Below are 19,198 nucleotides of genomic sequence, written 5' to 3' on the forward strand. Positions count from 1 at the left end.
TGTTGTGTGTATCCGAGTTAGTGATGTCCGCATCACTTCTCGCCAACCATCACAAGGCGTTGTCGTCGTGGAGGCGGGGGAGACGCGTCCGAGGCCTGAAAAATGGTCGGTGCGAAGTAAGGCGAAATTCTTCTGGTTGTACGTTCTGACGACAGGATAGCTTACCGAGGGGGTCGATGCCTTGCTACGATGTCCGCTTACAGAGGAGAACTTCCTCCCCTTTGTCGGAACATTGCTACCACTTGTAGTAGCAGCAGCAGCATCAGACGCCTCCTTGGCGACCTTCTCTTTCAAAGACGCTGCCACCTGATGGTCCGCGAACGGCCCGATAATGTCAGTCAGAGGAAGAGCCTATGCTTAATCAAGTCACAATGTGATCTCGGAAGGAAAACGTAGAATGCCTATCGAGCACACTTACATTGATGGCAGCATCACGTTCGGCCGTCCCTTTCTCACAAAGGGGAACGGAGATGGCACTCGCCGTTGTCGGACCACTGATCATCACCTGACCAACACGACGTTCCACGGCTTCGCTGTTCAGACCTGAGAATCGAGAACCAAATTTCGATAAATCAAGAGGAACGCGAACATGAGCATGTCAGGATAAATGCGAGAAAGATACCCCGAGGAGAAACCCGGGTCACGTCCTCCAGTCCGGAATAGTCAAAGGCTGGATGGGCTCGAGCCTGGAGCGGCTGGATCCGCCTACCAACGAAGTCTACAGCGACTTCATACCCCGACAAGCCCCGTACTCGGAGGTCGTCGATAATGTCGATAAACAACTGGAGAGAGGGGGTCAAAGGGGGCTTTGCGGTCCAAGACGAAATCTTGTCTGGTTGTTCCTCGGGAACAATGAAGACAGGGTTCGAATCTTTGATCTAAAGGTAGAACCACCTCGTCCGCCATTTGCTGCGAGAAGAAGGGCACTGGAAGGGGATATAACGCGACTTCAGGCCATCCTGAAGTCGGAACCCGACGCAACTAGACACCCTGTTGGACTCCATCCAACGCAGCTCGTAGTAGAAGTGAAAGAGATCAAGAAAGGGCTCTACCCCAATGTAGGCCTCACAAAGATGAGAAAAGATGCTAAGAAAGGTGATAGAATTGGGGTTCAGATGGAGAAGAGAAAGACCGTAGAAGTTCAAAACCAAGAGAAGAAACTCGGAAGGCGGAGGGAGAAAACCTTAGAGAATATAGTTTTCGATCGCAACCATGCGACCTAAGACGGGCTGGGGATTAGTACCTCCTGCTTCCCTTTCCATGATTCCGCCGGGAAGGGCGCCGTCTTCCTGAAGCTTCTTCAGCGACGCACTGGTGGAGGATGACTTGCCGAGATCCATCGCTGATCGGAGATCGCCGAAGAGAGGGCTCAGGTCGATGAACTAGGGTTTCTTGTGACAGCGGAGAAGACGAAGAGCGCTTACAGGCGGGATGTCTTCTTCACACTAGGCGGATTTCAAAATGGATTCCCAAAATTCCCTTAAATAGACGCACTTCCGACGGTGCGAATTCCATGGAAAGGGGAGAGATGCCCGCTGGAGATTTCTGGGTCCGTTACGCACTGCAGTTTTTTGTACTTCAGTTTAAATTCACTCGTGACCGTTGGGCTTCACACGGTGTTCTCGACTACGTCCTGTCTCTATGGTCCTCACACCGAGAGCGATAACAGTCTCAACACAAGAAGTCGCAAATGGTTACACGAGTTCATTTAAGCAGAAGTCAAGGGCTACTGTCAGGGTTACGGGTTAGGCATACCCTTTACCGTTCGATATACGTTACATATTGGTAGGGTATACCCACGCGCATACGGATACTTTCTGCGTACACTAAGGAAATCCTTCACGAAGTCTACGGATGGAAAGAGCCCTACTCGGACAAGACTGGGTCGTCAATGTATCGTATAGGGTCTGTTATCTCCGAGTTCTACTTGGAAACCGCCTGACCTGCGATATAAAAGGGACCCCCCGGGGAGGACCTGGGGCATCGAATCTCGGAGCCAACACAACCCTTACAGCCTACAAAGTCGGAGCCTGCAAGGAGCCAAATCGCCGAGGATCTAGTCGAACCAACCCGATCACGATCTCGTCGGATCCCTCAAGTTCCATTGTTCCCTTTGTAACCTGTGTTTTCCACCATATAATCCCACATCAACTGGATTAGGGCTATTACCTACCAAGAGGCCTGAACCAGTATAATCCTCGTCTTTTGTCTGCTTGACGTCGTATTACGTAGATTCTTGTACCAACGTACCCCAATACCCTCTATATCCGGTCTACGGGTATCGCCCGTCGACACTTACATACAAATTACACTGTAGTTACATGCAAGTTACAGTGTAATTACATACAAGTTATAGTGTAATTACACTATGATTGTACTATAATTACATCTGTCAAATTTTTAGTAGAAAATTTATCGACAAATGGATAGGTGGTCCCCCATTGCAATATATAGCTCCTACTATGACATTAATTTGCAGATTGAATGATGTCGATTGTTTCATTAATTTGCAGACGACGTTCGTCGATCTGGACGACATGGAGGCGTTGCAATCCGTTCTTGATCAGGGCAATGTACGTGACATACGAACCCCCGATATTCCGATGCACAAACACACACACATGGATAAAATGTTCTAACGATCGAGAATGTACATGTGTGCAGGTAACGATGTTCTACGCGGACTCGCTGACGAACCCTCACCTCAAGTGCGTGGACGTGCGGCGCGTCGCGGAGCTGTGCCACCAGCGGGGCGCTCTGGTGTGCATCGACAGCACGCTGGCGTCGCCCATCAACCAGAAGCCGCTCACCCTCGGCGCCGACGTCGTCCTCCACTCCATCACCAAGTACATCGCAGGCCACCACGACGTGATCGCCGGCTGCGTCAGCGGCTCGGAGGAGCTCATCTCGCGCATACGCGTGTGGCACCACGACCTTGGCGGCGCCATCAGTCCAGTAACCCTTTGGCTAGCTTTCTTGTTTTAAGAGGATTGGGAACCTTCCCCCTTGGTACATGTAACGGAGCGGTTGATTATTACATCGTTAATTAAGAATTAACTAAAACTTAAAAAGTGTATTCACTACTATGCAAAAGGTGATTGGTGCTAGTTGGAAAACCCCATGGGTGCCGGATTTTACAACCGGTATGGGTGTTGGATTTCTTAACTGGCACCCGGTAGGCATCACGTATGTTTGAGTCCTCCTCAAAGGTGTCGGTTTAGGAATTGGCACCTTAAGGTTCCATAATGCAAAAAAAAAAATCCATCTCAATTCAAGCCAATGCATCGAGCAGTTCCACATTACTCGCAAAGCAGCCCACATTCAATAACATCACCCACACAAATCATAAAAATTCTCATGATTCATCAATATTGATCCATCAACCAACAACATTGACCGCAAAAATCACAAAATTTAATTCACAAAACACTGGGAAGTCACTGACACCATTGTCACCACCAGGTCTGCCCGCAGAAGGCTATGGACACCGCCGTCGCCGCCGGATCTTGAGGGTGAGGAGTGCGCCGCAGCCGCTCACGATGGGGGAGGGTGCTGCTGCCGCCGCTCACAGTGGGGCAGTGCAGCCGCCAACGCTGGAGAGAGAGGAGGCGAGTGGAGTGGATAAGGACGCGCCTACTCTGCCCCTCCCTCTCCTTATGCACTCGTGAGTGACCCAGCTCGGCTTGGCCCAGCTTTTAGAGGTGTCGGTACCTATAATATATTATAGCTATTGATTTTTTTAAATAATTGGCACATATAATAAATTGTCGGTTTTTCTCTAAAACTGACACCTATTCTTTATAAAGGTGCCGGTTTTTTTTTGCTGTGGGCGCTCATGTGGACAAGAAAAATAGTAATATTTTTAATCCAAGACAAATATATTATGAAAATTTATTCAATTATATTTAATGAAACTATACTGGTGATGTAAATATTACTACTTTTTTCTACCGAATTAGTCAAACTTAGAGTAGTTTAACTTTAAATAAAGTCAAAACGCCTTACAACTTGAAACGGAGGGAGCAATACCTAACCGTTTTGATACAGTTCACTTATACTGTTACAACAACAAACATATATTTTTTTCCAGAATACAGCGTACATGATCATTCGCGGTCTAAAGACGATGGCGCTGCGGGTGGAGGCGCAGAACCGGACGGCGCTGCGGATGGCACGGCTGCTGGAGAGGCACCCCAAGGTCGAGCGTGTCAACTACCCGTGGCACGGCGTCGCGAGGAGGCAGATGACCGGCGCCGGTGGCGTGATCAGTTTCGAGGTGGCGTCGGACATGCGCGGGGCGATGAGGTTCGTCGACGCGCTGGAGTTGCCCTTCATCGCGACTTCGCTCGGCGGGTGCGAGAGCCTAGTGCAGCAGCCGGCCATCATGTCCTACTGGTATGCACCCATGTTTGTGTTCTTCAGATAACAACAGTAAATATTACTCCCCTTTCCAAATTCATCATCATATAATAGAAATCAAAATTTTTTAAATTGATCATCATATAACCGCATGGTCATAGATTTTATCATAATACAAGTAATGCAGCATGGGAGAATGTGTATATGCTAAGGTATAATTGGATGATGTTTTAATCGACACATGCATTGTGGGAGAATGTGTGCATGGTGTCTTGACTGATGTGATTTTCTTAGTTTTGGTGCATAAATATATATGATGATTATTTTGAGAAGGATGGAGTAATTAACTGCTCGCTCAATTTCATACATTTAACGGATTTAATCTGGTGCACGCACGTAACATGTGTTAATTAATGTTGGCATAATTAGTTCGTGCTTAATTTTACTAGGGGCAAGAGTGACGCGGAGAAGGCCGAGAATGGGATCAAGGATAACCTTGTGAGGTTTAGTTTTGGGATCGAAAAGTTTGAGGACCTCAAGGACGACATACTCCAAGCCCTAGAGAAGATTTAATTATTAGGGCTAGGCGTTGCATCTTGTTTCGTCTTTTCGATCACTAAATTTATCTATGTTTGGACAATAAAAAGTAGACGCTCCAGTATACAATCGCATACAAGATGAGTATGGACAGAAACAATGAATGATATGGAAACTCAGATTTTATTTATTCCAAGGATTTTACAAGCTCCTCTTTTTATATACAAAATGTTGGTGTGGCACTAAGACACTTCATAAATATGAATCCGACCAGTTGACAATTAACTGCGATAAGTTCTTCATCATCATATTTACAGGTTTTCCCATATAAAAAATATATGATAATTAAGTTGATCGTAGCTCACCTGAAAGTTCGAGCCACACAACCAAAGTTTCTGACACCACCGGAGTAGTGCCAATCGCTCCCACTGCTATCAATCCGAACACCACATGTCCTCACCTGTATTGATTGTAGCCCATTGAATGGTATAGACCGCCACCTGAAGACCCACCAATTAAACTTCGTTGATCATCACCGTGTTCCACCTTGTGCCATGTCCTATCTCAGACACGTATATAACCTGGCGCAGTGTGGGGCACCTCCCTCGTATCTCTACCTAGGATCTCCCTCAAGCTCTAATACAGCTTGTTATAAGACCCGACCCAGATATATATCTTGAAAACCGAACGTGAAATAACACCATAGAAAATTCAAACTAATGAACACACACAGGCACGATATCTGGTAACGATGTCCAGCTGAAACCTACATTCCTAGGACATTGATTATGGACGCTCCTCCCCAATCCAACATAATTACAGCGTATCAAAGTTACGTTACAACGACCCTCGGTCGGACAACCACATCAGTCGTTCCCTCTCGCAATAGTTGTGGTCGGTTGGCGTAGACAATGCGACGACATCTAGGAGTGGTGAGGATGGTTGGGGGCGGCGAGGGCACGGATTGGTGGTGGATGGGGAGAGCACGCTTGGCAGCGATGGAAGGGGAATAGTGAAGGATATAGGGAGTTAGGGTTGGTTGATTAGGGTTCAGCTTTTACATGGTTCTATCAATTTCACCACCAAAATAGATCAACCGGGTCTTTAAATGGATTGTCTTCATAGTGGTTTCTCATAGCTTCGGGGGCCTGCCGGAAGACCAGCGGGTCCATTCTCTCCCCTGTCCCCGCTCACGCGCTGGTAGGAATTCCCACCCGCCCCCTCTCCCGTTGGGGACGAGGACCGACCCTAATGAGGAAATAGCCACCCATAGGGCTAGGCCATATCATTATTCTTCGATGCATCGTGGCGTTCATCATTCCTTTGTACAATTCTTTTTAATTAATGAAAATTACCGTGGGGTTTCTCCACTGTTTCCTAGTAAAAAAATGAAGATAAAGTTATGGAGCTGTATATATATATATATATATATATATATATATATATATATATATATATATATATATATATATATATATATATATATATATATATATATATGATAAATTTATGAATGATTTTTATTGTATATGCTTCATTTGCGATGTTTTCTACCTGCAATTCCAAATGATGATGTGTGATAATTCACCTGCGAAGATGTAGCTAGAGAGGAGATCATATATTAGGGATCTATATACAATTGTATTATATATTGTCGTCATATGTTGTTCTTAGATTGTTCAACTTATTATTAATGCTATTGACTAGTCTATGATCCCAGGGACCATTTTTCCTGGATCCGCTAGTTAACGTTGCATGTTACCAAATTTTCAGTGGGAAAACCACTCTTGAACAAATTGTAGCTGATTAGTTTGGCAATGGCAATTATGCATAGAGGCTCATTCACGATTGCATGTATAACTGGTAAAATTGATATGATGGTCTTACACGGTATAATTATTTGTATATATATGTTGAAGTTCATTTTGCAAATTAACCTATAGATACTTGCCGAGGCAAATCAATATAGCCAAGTAACCAAACACCATATATAGCTAAACAATGGAGAAACAATCCATGTAGCTAGAGTTTTACAGAATATGAGCATTATGCAATATTGCAAATGGTTGAAAGGAGACAAACAAAACCACACAAGTGTTCTTATTACGATATATGTCACCATATTGTGTTTGATCTCTTTAAAAGCATCTCGTAAGAGAGAGGACATTCATAGACCACACGTGCTACTATATTTTCTTCAAGGACATGACGATGACGGCATACTTTGTCTTCTCCCTCTCAAGGTGTTGGGCCACAAGGGGTCTAAACTCTTGAAACAACACGTCAAGTATGCTTTCTCCAAAATGACTTGCTATCAAAGACTCCAGCACAGATCTAATGCCCATAGTGATATTTTGGCTACTGTTGGCAATGTCATGAACAACGTCATCTACTGAATCATCATAAGGATCCCAGTTTGCCTCAAAGAGTTTCATGTGAACCAAGTCAAACATATGGCTTTCCATAACTATTTCCATTACTTCGTCATCTGATGGCCCATAGACAGGTAGGTTGAAGGATTCCAACTTTTCCTTGTTCACAAGGCCCTATATGATCAATCAATGGTTAATTCTGACTAGCACATCTCTTCTTAGAATGTTAATTAGAAATTAGCGATATCTCTACTCTTACCTTGCAAACAAGTGATTCTAGTGACTTTGCGACACATCCCAAAATATGGCTGAGACTTCCATTATATACATCCTCATCCTTCCGTCCAAAAAATATTAGCACCATGTGTCCATCGTTTACTAGTTCTTCATGGCGGAGCTTGAGGAAAAGGGAAAAGTCCTTTCGAAACTGTTCTTGGAATAATTTCACTACTAATGGTGTTGTGGTGGAGCTGATGTATATGTTGTCCTTATTTGAGAGAGATTTTCCACCAGCCTCTAGTCCCACTGGCACCTATATGTACACATCACTTAATTTAGAAAATTTCACAGCTCAAGTTAGCTACAAATTAAAAGCAATATCACATGTATGCAAGATTGGTACACATCATGTATATACGTCAGATATATGCAATAATGCATAAACAACTTTGGGGAACATATCCTATGCACACAAGTTTCCCATATACACCAACTAGCAAATGTCGAAAAAATAGACATGTACTCCTAATAGGATGACACATATATGCAAAGTGACAAAGTCTCATATTCAAATTCATTATATTTTAGCTATAACAAAAAAGTGAAAAATCTAACAATTTTCAGAGTACAAATCTGTTAGAATTTTCTCTATTTTTTTACGGCTAAAATATAATAAATTTGAAGATAAGATTTCACATATAGGTGCAATACTATTGAAAGTATGTGTCGAATTTTTCATATAATTTTCTGTGATATTTGTTAGTTGCTGTGTATGGAGTATGTACGGGAAACTTGTGTGTATAGGATATGTTCCCAACAACATTTTTATATCAATAATCGTACCTGGGAGCGCCAATGAAGACAATACGAGGAGTGGAAGAGATGAACACTCTGACGAGGGAAAAGTCTAGAGTAATAGGATTTTGGCAAACCGGATATGTAGTATGATGGAAGGGAATCTCCCTTGTGATACATCGTAGTTGAGGTCTTGATCTTTTCGAGTGATCGAAAGAGTTGGTTGAAATCATTACCTGGTAAGTCATTTAGGAAGAACTGAAGTTCGATAGGATCATGTTCATCCAACTTACTACAGTGGTCTGCTATGATGTTGATGACATTAGACATGAAGAACATCGTATTTGGTCCTGCAGAGCAACCTAAGTCTGCAATGACCATAGTTTTGGGGAGAATAGCCTTGTACACTTCTATTATGGCTTTCTCGATGACTGGCTTAGTTTCATCTATAACAATTGTCTAGCAATGAGCAGAAAAGAAAATTTTGAGCTCTTAATCATGATATAGACACGTTATATGGTGTTATACAATGTCGACCTATGTCTAATGCATGTATATCTTGTATAGTATGTAGATGCTAGGTTAATATTATCAATAACTGACAGATATATCCATTCTTCTAAACAAATTTCTCCAGTACTACGAATAGTTATGGCTAATTGTTAATTGCAGCACATATATATTTTCTGTGAGGATAATTAATTAAGAGACGACAGAGATTCGTGCTTTTCAGCAGAAAAGAAGACGCTGGATAATAACTGCAGAGAAAATAATTATTATACGAGGAAAAGCTAATTGTTATATATATTTGATAAATCACAATAAACATAATTTACCAAGGTAAACCAAACACGTCATGATGTTGTTATTTGTACACATATATGTAACCTGACAGCCAAAAAATAAAATAAAACGAAGAGCAATATAATCACCTGACGCCTGGAGTACTTGGCATAGCTACCTTCTCCTTCCCCACTGGTCATGTGTAAATCGCCTTCGATATTGACCATGGCTTGTCTTGGATTATTAGATATGTGGGTCTTTGAGTAGCAACAACAAGCACAATATTAATGCAACTCAAGTGTGGGTACTCTCTCCATTGCGAGGTGCCATCATATATAGACCATCACCAAGACATGTACCAGCAGTACTATACATATGCCAGCTAGCTAGAAGCCAGAATATCTAAAATTGTGCGAGAGAAATCTGTGCCAACCCACAAGCTAACACTGGTACAGTCGTACAGAAAGCAGGTGTAACTACTGGAGTAGTACTAAATTAGTTTCGCTGGCGGTGAAAACGAATTTTCATAGACAAGTAAACAGACCGCACGGAACCAAAGGCCTAAGAAACATCGATCTTCACAGACGGGAAACACGCAGCACAAATCAAGATGTGGATTGGGGTCTTCAGCTTCTTCGAAGCTAGTCCGAAGGAGAGAGCGAGGTAATCCCTCCGTTTCAAAACATAAGAATTTTTAGCACAGTGACATATCAAACATTTTCAACTTTAACTATTAAAAGCAACAAAAATAAAAAAGATCACGTGGAGATTATGGGTACCCTATATCCACAGGGCATAGTTATCCGACTAGTTATAGGGGATAACTTATATCTATGGAATATGTACGGATCATGACTTGGGTATTACATTTCTTGTATATTACGGAACATTCTAAAGTTAAAGTCCTGGTTTGATAATATTGTGAAGTAGGTTTAGAAAATCGATACTGTATTGGTTAAGGTTTCTATCTCGTAATAATCCTACCCCTCATCCTATATAAGGCGGATAGGAGATCCTCTAGGGTAGAGGATTCACAACTAGATCGCCAGATCAATATTACACCCGACGGATTCAAATCCCCAAATAGTAGTAGGGTATTAACTCTCGTTAAGAGGGCCTAAACCTGTCTAAATTCTTGTCTCCGCATCCATCCACTTGTAGGTCTCATGCGCTATCCCGTTTATATTGCCGAAATCTAGTTTCGACAGATCAATCATGTAAAATTGATGTTACTAGATTTATCATTAAACAAACTATCATAATGTGTAACTATTTTTATTTAAAACATCTTACTTTTATACATTGTTGGTAAAAGTAGCATCTCGAAAATTGTATCAGAGTCCAAAAAATATTTATATTTTGGGACGGAGGAAGTATACGATAGCCAACGTGAAGGCGAGGATGAGGCAGAGTCAGTTTTTTGGACGGATGGAATGCGAGGACCCACCATGCCAGTAGAGGCCACTAGCTCCCCAACATGCTGGCAATGATCTGCCTCTCCTAAGCTCGCCGGCGGCGAATCCGTCACTCCCAAGCCTTGTGGCGGCCGATCTACCTCTAGTGATCAGCCTATCAGCGTTGGATCTAGAATTAGCACAAGACTAGGCTTCATCAAAGCACCAAGCCATCACTATCGCAGTCCCAGGGTGTGTTCGGAACTTCTTGTTCCCAACCCCTCTCCCTCATTTTTCACGCACACGTTTTTCAAACTGCTAAACGGTGTATTTATTATAAAAAGTTTATATACAAAAGTTGCTTTAAAAAATCAAATTAATCCATTTATTAAAAAATAGCTAATACTCAATCAATGATCACGTGCTAATGAACAGCTCTATTTTTCGTGCGGGGAGATGGATTTCCAACCCCCAAGTACCGAACATAGCCCCGTCACCATCTCCGTCACAAACAGTACTACAACAAGATAGAGAAGCTGGAGGGATGTAGGTGAGGAAAGGGAGGGACTAGGCTGGATTCAGAGAAGAGTTGGTAACCCTCCTCTTCGGCACGTATAACGAATAACTCATTACAATATAATTAATTAAGTATTAATTTAAAATAAATTAATATGATTTTTAAAGCAACTTTTCCATATAAAATTTTTTTAAAAGACACACTGTTTAGTAGTCTGGGAAGTCCGCGCACGAAAAACGAGGAAGATGAGTTGGGAAAGTATGGAAAAGGCTATGTTCTTTTGTTAGAGTTGGGAACTCTCCGTTTAAATATGAAAAAAGAACAGTCCATTAACGTGTGATTAATTAAGTATTAGCTATGTTTTTATTTTTGAAAATAGATCAATATAATTTTCTAAAACAATTTTTTATAATTTTTTTAAAAAACATACCATTTAGTAGTTTCAGAAAGGTGCACGTGAAAAACAATCAATGTCAGTAAAAAAGGACTTGGGGCGGCTATGTGGACTTGGCCATGACCACTCGTTTGTTCGCCATCAATTAATATCAACTGGCATAATAAGTACCGCCGTGCCTGTCATGTCACCCTCTTTGCCTTCCCCTCTCTCTACTCGTCTTATCATATCATACTGAGCACGCTGAGCACATGAAATATTTGACTTAGATGCAATATCAATTAAGTATTAGCTACGTGTTTTTGAAAATGGATCAATATGATTTTTTAAAATATTTTTATAGAATTTTTTTTATAAAAACATACTGTTTTAGTAGTTTCAGATGCATGCGTGTGAAAACAAAGAATACGAGTTGAGAAAGCTAATTACAAAAAGGACTTGGGCGGCTACGTGGACATGGCCATGGCCACTCGTTTGTTCCATGTTGCAATCAGCTTGCCATGCCATCAATTAATGTCAACTGGCATAATAAGGGCCTATTTGGCATACAGGGACTTATTTTAAATCTCTATCATATCGGATGTTTGGACATTAATTTAGAGTATTAAACATACATTAATTACAAAACCCATTCTATAACCTTAGACTTATTCGCAAGACGAATCTTTTGAGTCTAATTACGCCATGATTTGACAATGTGATGCTATAGTAAACTTTTCATAATTATGGATTAATTAGGCTTAAAAAATTCGTCTCGCAGATTAGCTCTCATTTATGAAATTAGTTTTTTTATTAGTCTATATTTAATACTCTAAATTAACGTCCAAACATTCGATGTGACATGCACTAAAAATTTTTAGCCCCATCTAAACACTCCGCTGTACCTGTCATGTCGCCCTCTCTGCCTTCCCCTCTCTCCACTTGTCTTATCATATCAAACTGAACAAGCTGAGCACACGAAATATTTGACTTAGGTGCAATATCAAATAAATGTTTCTGAAAAAAATAAATTCAAGTTAAAAATATTTAAAAGAAATATGTAAAAAAAATTAACTTTGAAACCGTTTCTCTACTACTTCGAAAATACGAACTTTTTCTGTCGGTGGTCCATCTCGGTCATTTCTATAGCACAATAGATTTGTCTTTGCGACATCCTGGTCCAACTAGGATTTAACTTGTGTGATCCATAAGAGCTATGTGTGCATATTTAAATTTACCTTGCCAGGCCCGTCCCGCCCCATCTTCGAGGGGCCACAAAGGCCCAATACCCCAATTACATGCGTGTAGGCAGCTCAATAAAAAATTAAATCGACTGCTCATCCGTCTGTCGTTTCGTTTTCCAATATTTTTGTTGCCTCTTCGTCTCCTTGATCGCTCGTCCGTCTTTCTGCCTTACCGGTGGAGTCGACGTGTTACGTCGCTGCTTCTGGCCTCCTGGTTGCATATGTTATTTGATGATAATGTTTCTCAATTTTCGTGCATAGGTTATTTGGTTTATCTACTATGTGGACTAAATTATTTTTTTTCTTTGCATGTTGTATCTATACGTGTATAAGTTTATCTAGTATTTTAATTTTCAAGCCACATCGTCTACAAATCAGATTACAAAATATAACTTCGGTCGTGAAAAGCGTAAGAAGAAAAAAAACAATAGAAGAAAGGAGCTATGCAAATATATTAAAAAGAAGATCCATCGATTATTATTATTATTATTATTATTATTATTATTATTATTATTCATCGATTTAGTTTAAAACTCAATTTAGTGATTTTGCACAGGGCCCTTGATTTTTACGGCACGGCCTACAGCTTGCTAGTTTAGCAAGGTTGGAACAATTATAATGTCTCTTCCCTTCAATCATGTGACTCCTGGGTTTACCCTTCTACACACGAAGCAAGAAGCAACTTATAAGGCCTCTTCCTTACAACCATGTTCCAACTTACAAGGACTCCTCCCTCCAACCATATTACCCCCGGTTAACCCTTTTACACAAAGCGAGGACTAACTTATAAGGCCGCTTCCCTCCAACCATGTCACTCTCGGGTTAACCCTTTTACACGAAGCGAGGACAAAAGTATAAGCGGAGTGGTATGTGTAAGTGGGCCCGTCCGTCGGATGGGTTGGCTACACAGTTCTGGAGAAAGGGCTGTTATAGGCTTCACCTAAACGCAATATCATACTACAAAACAATACAATAGGACTTTGAAACCGTCTATATCTTACGTTGTTTCGAAAAAAAACTTTATATATTTTACCTACTCCCTCCATCCTATAATATTGCATCCTAGGATCCAATGTAACACTATATAGTGTAACAAATTGAGAGATACGAATGGGACACTACATATTACAATGTATCTAACATGAACATGCCTCATGTTCAGATTCGTCGTACTATACAGTGTCACATCTGATTTTAGATTGCTATATTATAAGACGTAGGGAGTACTTATTAAAAGATGAGCAACATCATATCAATCCGCTTCCGCCAATTTCTCCAAGCCACCACGCCCGCGCAGTCAATTCACCACTGTGTGCCATCTCCGACCTTCTAGGCATGCCTCTAGCATGTCAAGGGAATGCTAAGAGCTAAGGGCTTCCCCTTAACCTCCCCTCTCCATCCCTCTTTGCCTCCATGGACGCTGCCATGGGAATTCCTCTGCTCGTCGCTAGCTACATCTCGTTGTCACCGGTCGGTCTCTCCCAGTCCTTCTCCGCCTAACAAACAAGGAAAAAGACAAAGTTGCTGCTATTATTTCCCTTGTTCAAAATTATTGGCGGAGTGATGAAGCCACGTGATTAATTCATTTCTCCGCGCTAATTTACTACTATCTCTATCCTAAATTATTACAAGGCAGCCACAATTTTCTTAAAAAATCAACATATACCAACTTTAAAGTTAATAGCTTAACTAGTAATATTTTGTCATGCATGTTGCATTTTTAGATTTATGTTTGGAATTACTTTCATATGGCTAGCAAATATGCCTGTGTGTTGAAACGGAATTGCATTGAAGAACACATCATAGGTTCCTAGCCCAATTCCACAGAGTAAAGTAATGAAAAACAAAAGAGATTAGAATGCAACGCACCGGTATTTTGTTAGTCTATTTCTCTACTATCTATCTATTCTACTGTTTAAAAAGTGCAAAATGTTTCCATCGTCCGAAAAGAAAGAGAGAGAGAAAAACCGTTCCGATTTAAAAAACACCGGCGAGAAAAAAAATCCGTCTAAAAAGGCATTTTTTAAAAAAGCGCCCAAAAAAGTAAAAATACAAAACGCCGAAAAAAACCGTCTAAAATATGGAATCCGTAAACAATCCGGAAAAGGAAGGAAAAAACAGAAAAAAAAATGGCCCGAACGCCGTCAGCAAGAAAAGCGGCGGAAAAAAAAAGCGAAAAAAAAGCCAAAGAGAAAAAAACGCCGTCCAAAATCTTAATCTTAACTAATTAAAATATTTGTAATTTTCATTTCGTCACCGTCCGTTTAGTCAGTCCCCGTGATTTTTCGTCCGTATGAGTACTTGATAAGGCAAATAAAGCCAAAAAAAAAAAACAAAATCCAATCGGACAATCAAGCGACTGAGAAAAAGAACGGGAAGAAAACTAAAACATCACCGGGAAGCCACCAACGCTGTTGTCACCATCGGATCCGACCACGGGGCGCCGCTGGAGGGAGAATAGAGGCAGCGGAGAGAGCCGCCGCTGCCGGATCGCCACCACCGACGGATCTACCTGCTGACGCCGCTGACGCCGTCGTCGCCGCCGACGCTGCCGTTGGGAGGGCGCTGCCGGATCTTGAGGGTGGAGAGGGCACCATCACCGAGATGGAGGGACGGCCGTCGAGGCCGACGTGGAGAGGTAGAGGGGGAGGGACGGCCGTCGCCACCATCTCTGCCGCACCCCACTGTCGCCGCGCTGTGCCGGCGAGATAGGAGGGAGAGGTGGAGACTGAGCAGCGCCGCCGGAGGGTAGAGGGAGGGGAGAGGGAGCGGCACCGCTGGAGGGGAGAGAGGAGAGGAGAGAGGCGACGTCGGGCGAGGGGCGCTGATATGCGACTGGTCGCGAGCGGTGCACCGTGCGATCAGCTGCCCCCCCTCTAGTCTATACTACTATACATACTACTATATGTAGTATAGTATATGCTATATATACATACGTATAAACTTTGTATACGTGTATACAAAGTTTATACGTATGTATATATAGTATATACATGCGTGTGTATATAATTTTTTTTGTATGTATACACTTTTTATGTATAAAAAATATACACATGTATATAAAGTTTGTTTACGAACATATAAAAAATCTAAAAAATACGTGTATACAAATTTTGTATACGTGCATACAAACTTTGTATACGTGTATACAAAATTGGTATACGTACGCATAAAAACCCAAAAATACATATATACAAAGTTTGTATACGCATGTAAAAATAAGTTTGCATATGCGTATATAAAGTTTGTATTTGTGTGTATACATAGTTTGTATACGTATATGTTAAAAACCAGAAGTGCAAAAAAACATAAAAAAACAGAAAGAAAAAACTGGAACAGAAAACCACAAAAAAGGGGAAAGAAAAAAACCAGAAAAGAGAAAAAATCACACACGTGTCAGCGCCTGGCCTCTCTGCGTGCGCACCGCGCGGGGTGGCGGGCGCGTGACTATTTGCCAATTAGCTTTCTCGGCGTCGGGCGGGGAGGCGGCTGATGGTGGGAGGGGGGATGGGGGACCGGAGAGCCGGTCGAGGGAGGGGGAGGGTTAGTATTATGGTTTTAATTGATTTGGAACCAATCTAAGCCGTCCATCAAAACGAACAGCTCAGATCGATCGATCGTGTTGGGCTGGCCTACATCACCGGACCACACCACATTTCCGGTTACGGCCCGCATGGCAAGTGAAAGGAGGAATATGAGGATATTAATTAGACTTTGGTCGCTTGCTGACTGAGGAAGAAAATGGGCTGACAATGGTCCACAGAGAAGAAGGTTATTTATTTAGATTTTTATTTAAATAAATGCTAAAATGATATTTGCATTATCAAAATTAGCAATTAATCTCTATAAATTTGAAGAAAATTTCAAAAAGTGTAATTAATATGGAGAATTTAATAAAAATTAAATCCTACCATATTATTTTATTTCTCACACTTACTTTACTTGTAAATTAATTTAATTATATACCTACCTGCTTAAAAATACCTAAATATTCTAGAAAGTTTGTATTTCATTTAATTAGAATTTAATATGTTTCAATTCATCTTTTTTGTTTTTTCTTTCGGTTGCAACGTACGGGCATTTTTGCCAGTACATTTTAAAAACTCATCACCTCGTTTACACATCTTTTTTCGACTTTTCGTCCGTCAAGCCGCTTCTAATACGGATTTTTTTTTTTTGGACTTGGACGTCTACCCGTCCATATAGAAGTCGGCAACATATGTTAGGTCGCTTGGGCCTCGGTCTGGTGCTGCTGCTTGAAAGCCACGCCGTGGGCTACTGGGCTGTCTCTCCCAAGGTGGGCCCTTGGGGTGCACGGGCAGAAACTATTTATTTGAAAAAATGAAGTCCATGTAAAAAATACAAAATGAATAATGTTAGTTGATAGGCAAAAGGACTGGAACCATATTAAAACAAGACTAAGTCCTTAGAGTTTCTAGGTTAAAATTAGAAAAGTTTTTACGGTTCTTTGTATTGTTTTATTCTTATTACCTATTTGTGGGTCTATCAAAAATAATTCTTTTGTCATGGCAAATTGTGTTGCATGTAATCACTGATATCATATAGTGTCAAAATATATTCCACTAGAAATAAACTGGTAGCATTGCAAAGTAAGCGTAGTTCAACTGGTTAGGTTCCTTGTGGTTGAATCAGTCCACCCGTGTTTAAATACTAAATTTGACATTGGTGCTCAAATTTACGGTTAATTATTCTTTCATTTGTAAGTGACTTATCCGTTGACACCAAGACATCTGTGGTGACTTCAAAAATTACCGATCATCGACACCATTTATCAGTTTTTTTTGGCTAATTAGTATTTATAGGAGAAAAAAATCTATGTGTGACCTTTGTCTGGAGGGGATCCAAAAGGTAGACATGATTTGAATAGTGTTTGTTTTAATTGCTTGTGACTAATTGATGTATTGAACACGAAAAAAATAATAAAAGGATTAATGTGTTTGTTTATTACATGCATAATCGATTTATGATACTATAAATGTAGATTTTTTCCCCTCTTCTCTTTTTTTAACAAAATTAGATCACGAAGTACTATATGCTAATACCGTGAAATAGAGCGTACGGTCGACCCGTATAAGCTTATGTTCCCATGCGACACAAAAACAACATGGAACCAGCTGCATGATTCCTACTTTGTTATTTTTAGGCACCATCTTATTCAATGTATTAAAATTATCTTCACCCGTTGCAATATACGGATATTTTGCCACTTCAAATAGAAAGCCTCGAAATTAATAACTCTGAGCCTAGACTTGGTTTGGCAGCAGCAACTCAGCAGGTAAGGAACTGAGCAGAGGACAGCAAGCGGCACAAGCGCACAGCAGCGCTATCGATCTCTCATTTTCCATTTTTTTTATTTTTTTTCTGTTAGTTAAAAAGATAAAGACTAATGAAAATCGAACTACTAATCAATCGCCTAGACTTGGTTTAGACTCAGTTCCTTACCCGCTGAGTTGCTGCTGCCATTGATGCTTGATGCATGCTTGCTGCTGCTACCGTAAATCCTTGCTGCTAGCTGCTGCAACAGCCAGAGGCTTTCGTCTGGGAAACAGATCGAGACGAGAACTGAAGGATTTCGGGTATTTTCTGCAGAGATTTAGCGGGTTTGCCTCAACCTCAAATATGCAGTTTGTCCTTAATTTGCAATGGGTAGCTCCTCTTGTAAGGATCAAATCACAAGAACTAAGCCAACCAGAGGGGGTGAATGGTTGATATACCCAAAAACCCAAACTTTTAGGGGAAATAAAAGTTACCCTCAAATTCGATATAGATCGGTCTGAGCGAGGTTGATCCGCCGGTCTGACCGAGCTCATGCCACCGGTCTGACCGGTGTTGATCCACCGGTCCAACCGCCTAAAGATTGCTTGCCGCGTGTGAAGTCACCGCCGGTCTGACCGCCTCTCCTCCGTCGGTCTGACCGCCGCCTGCCGCTGGACTAACCGCCGGTATGTCGCCGGTTAGACCGCCGAACCCGATGAAACACAAATCGAAGAACTCTTAAAGTAAATGACAACTTTATTGCTTCTCTCTGTGTTTATAAAGTGCACCAACAGCACTCCTTATAAAAATCTCGACTAAACTCGAAACCCTAACTAAACTAGTAACTCAATTGCTCTCAAAAGCGATACTGGGAAGCCTCACGCTCCCCCTCTATTTATACATGAGGTAGGCAGCCTAAAGCCACGAACCAAACTCATACTAAGAGTCTTAAATACCTTAGGAAACCCTCTAGTACAAGACACAAACTTTACATAACCAATCATACCAAATTTAGACTCCTTCCAAATTCGACTCCGCATCCCATACGCACACAATACCTCCATCGTATGCCATTTGGAATCTTCACCAACCACGTGCATCAACTCTAGCCTTAGTATCCCGCATGATATCTGACCACCACGGACATCATCTTACCACCAAGCCGGCTCCCGGTCCATCACCACAAATACTCTCCAAAGGCATCAAGTCACCTACACATGAAACAAACAAAGAAACCATATTTCGAGACCAAGCTATCCCCCACTTGACTCATTATTAGCAAACAACAGTATTACATACGTATAGTATCCATCTAGAAGCCATAACCA

The 19,198-nt window shown here is 41.4% G+C and overlaps 2 protein-coding genes across 2 annotated transcripts; one reads left to right on the forward strand and one right to left on the reverse strand.

The window, feature by feature from the left end:
* The first annotated feature begins 1,528 nt into the window (after nt 1–1,528).
* On the forward strand, nt 1,529–5,020 carry LOC127776357 (cystathionine gamma-synthase 1, chloroplastic-like). The gene is made up of 5 exons (XM_052302720.1): nt 1,529–1,549; nt 2,514–2,573; nt 2,665–2,955; nt 4,091–4,395; nt 4,809–5,020. Exons 1-5 carry the CDS (start codon nt 1,529–1,531, stop codon nt 4,930–4,932), a joined length of 801 nt encoding a protein of 266 aa, XP_052158680.1. The 3' UTR covers nt 4,933–5,020.
* Nucleotides 5,021–6,915: 1,895 nt separating this feature from the next.
* On the reverse strand, nt 6,916–9,393 carry LOC127775761 (benzoate O-methyltransferase-like). The gene is made up of 4 exons (XM_052302050.1): nt 9,215–9,393; nt 8,331–8,741; nt 7,528–7,800; nt 6,916–7,442 (listed from the first exon to the last, which is right to left on the reverse strand). The coding sequence occupies exons 1-4, from the start codon at nt 9,290–9,292 to the stop codon at nt 7,083–7,085; spliced, it is 1,122 nt and encodes a 373-aa protein (XP_052158010.1). The 5' UTR covers nt 9,293–9,393; the 3' UTR covers nt 6,916–7,082.
* Nucleotides 9,394–19,198: the final 9,805 nt, after the last annotated feature.

The sequence above is a fragment of the Oryza glaberrima genome, chromosome 6 (assembly GCF_000147395.1).
Source record: "Oryza glaberrima chromosome 6, OglaRS2, whole genome shotgun sequence".
NCBI classification, from domain to species: domain Eukaryota; kingdom Viridiplantae; phylum Streptophyta; class Magnoliopsida; order Poales; family Poaceae; genus Oryza; species Oryza glaberrima.

What these genes read in the sequence shown, in the direction of transcription:
- LOC127776357 (XM_052302720.1), top strand. Translation starts at nt 1,529, where the DNA reads ATGCCCGCTGGAGATTTCTGG. An exon ending in TGCCCGCTGGAGATTTCTGG is followed by an intron (nt 1,550 to 2,513) that starts GTCCGTTACGCA and finishes ATTAATTTGCAG; the next exon opens with ACGACGTTCGTCGATCTGGA. An exon ending in CCGTTCTTGATCAGGGCAAT is followed by an intron (nt 2,574 to 2,664) that starts GTACGTGACATA and finishes ACATGTGTGCAG; the next exon opens with GTAACGATGTTCTACGCGGA.
- LOC127775761 (XM_052302050.1), bottom strand. Translation starts at nt 9,292, where the DNA reads ATGGTCAATATCGAAGGCGATTTACACATGACCAGTGGGGAAGGAGAA. An exon ending in GTCTTCATTGGCGCTCCCAG is followed by an intron (nt 7,801 to 8,330) that starts GTACGATTATTG and finishes GTGTACATATAG; the next exon opens with GTGCCAGTGGGACTAGAGGC. An exon ending in TAGAATCACTTGTTTGCAAG is followed by an intron (nt 7,443 to 7,527) that starts GTAAGAGTAGAG and finishes TTGATCATATAG; the next exon opens with GGCCTTGTGAACAAGGAAAA.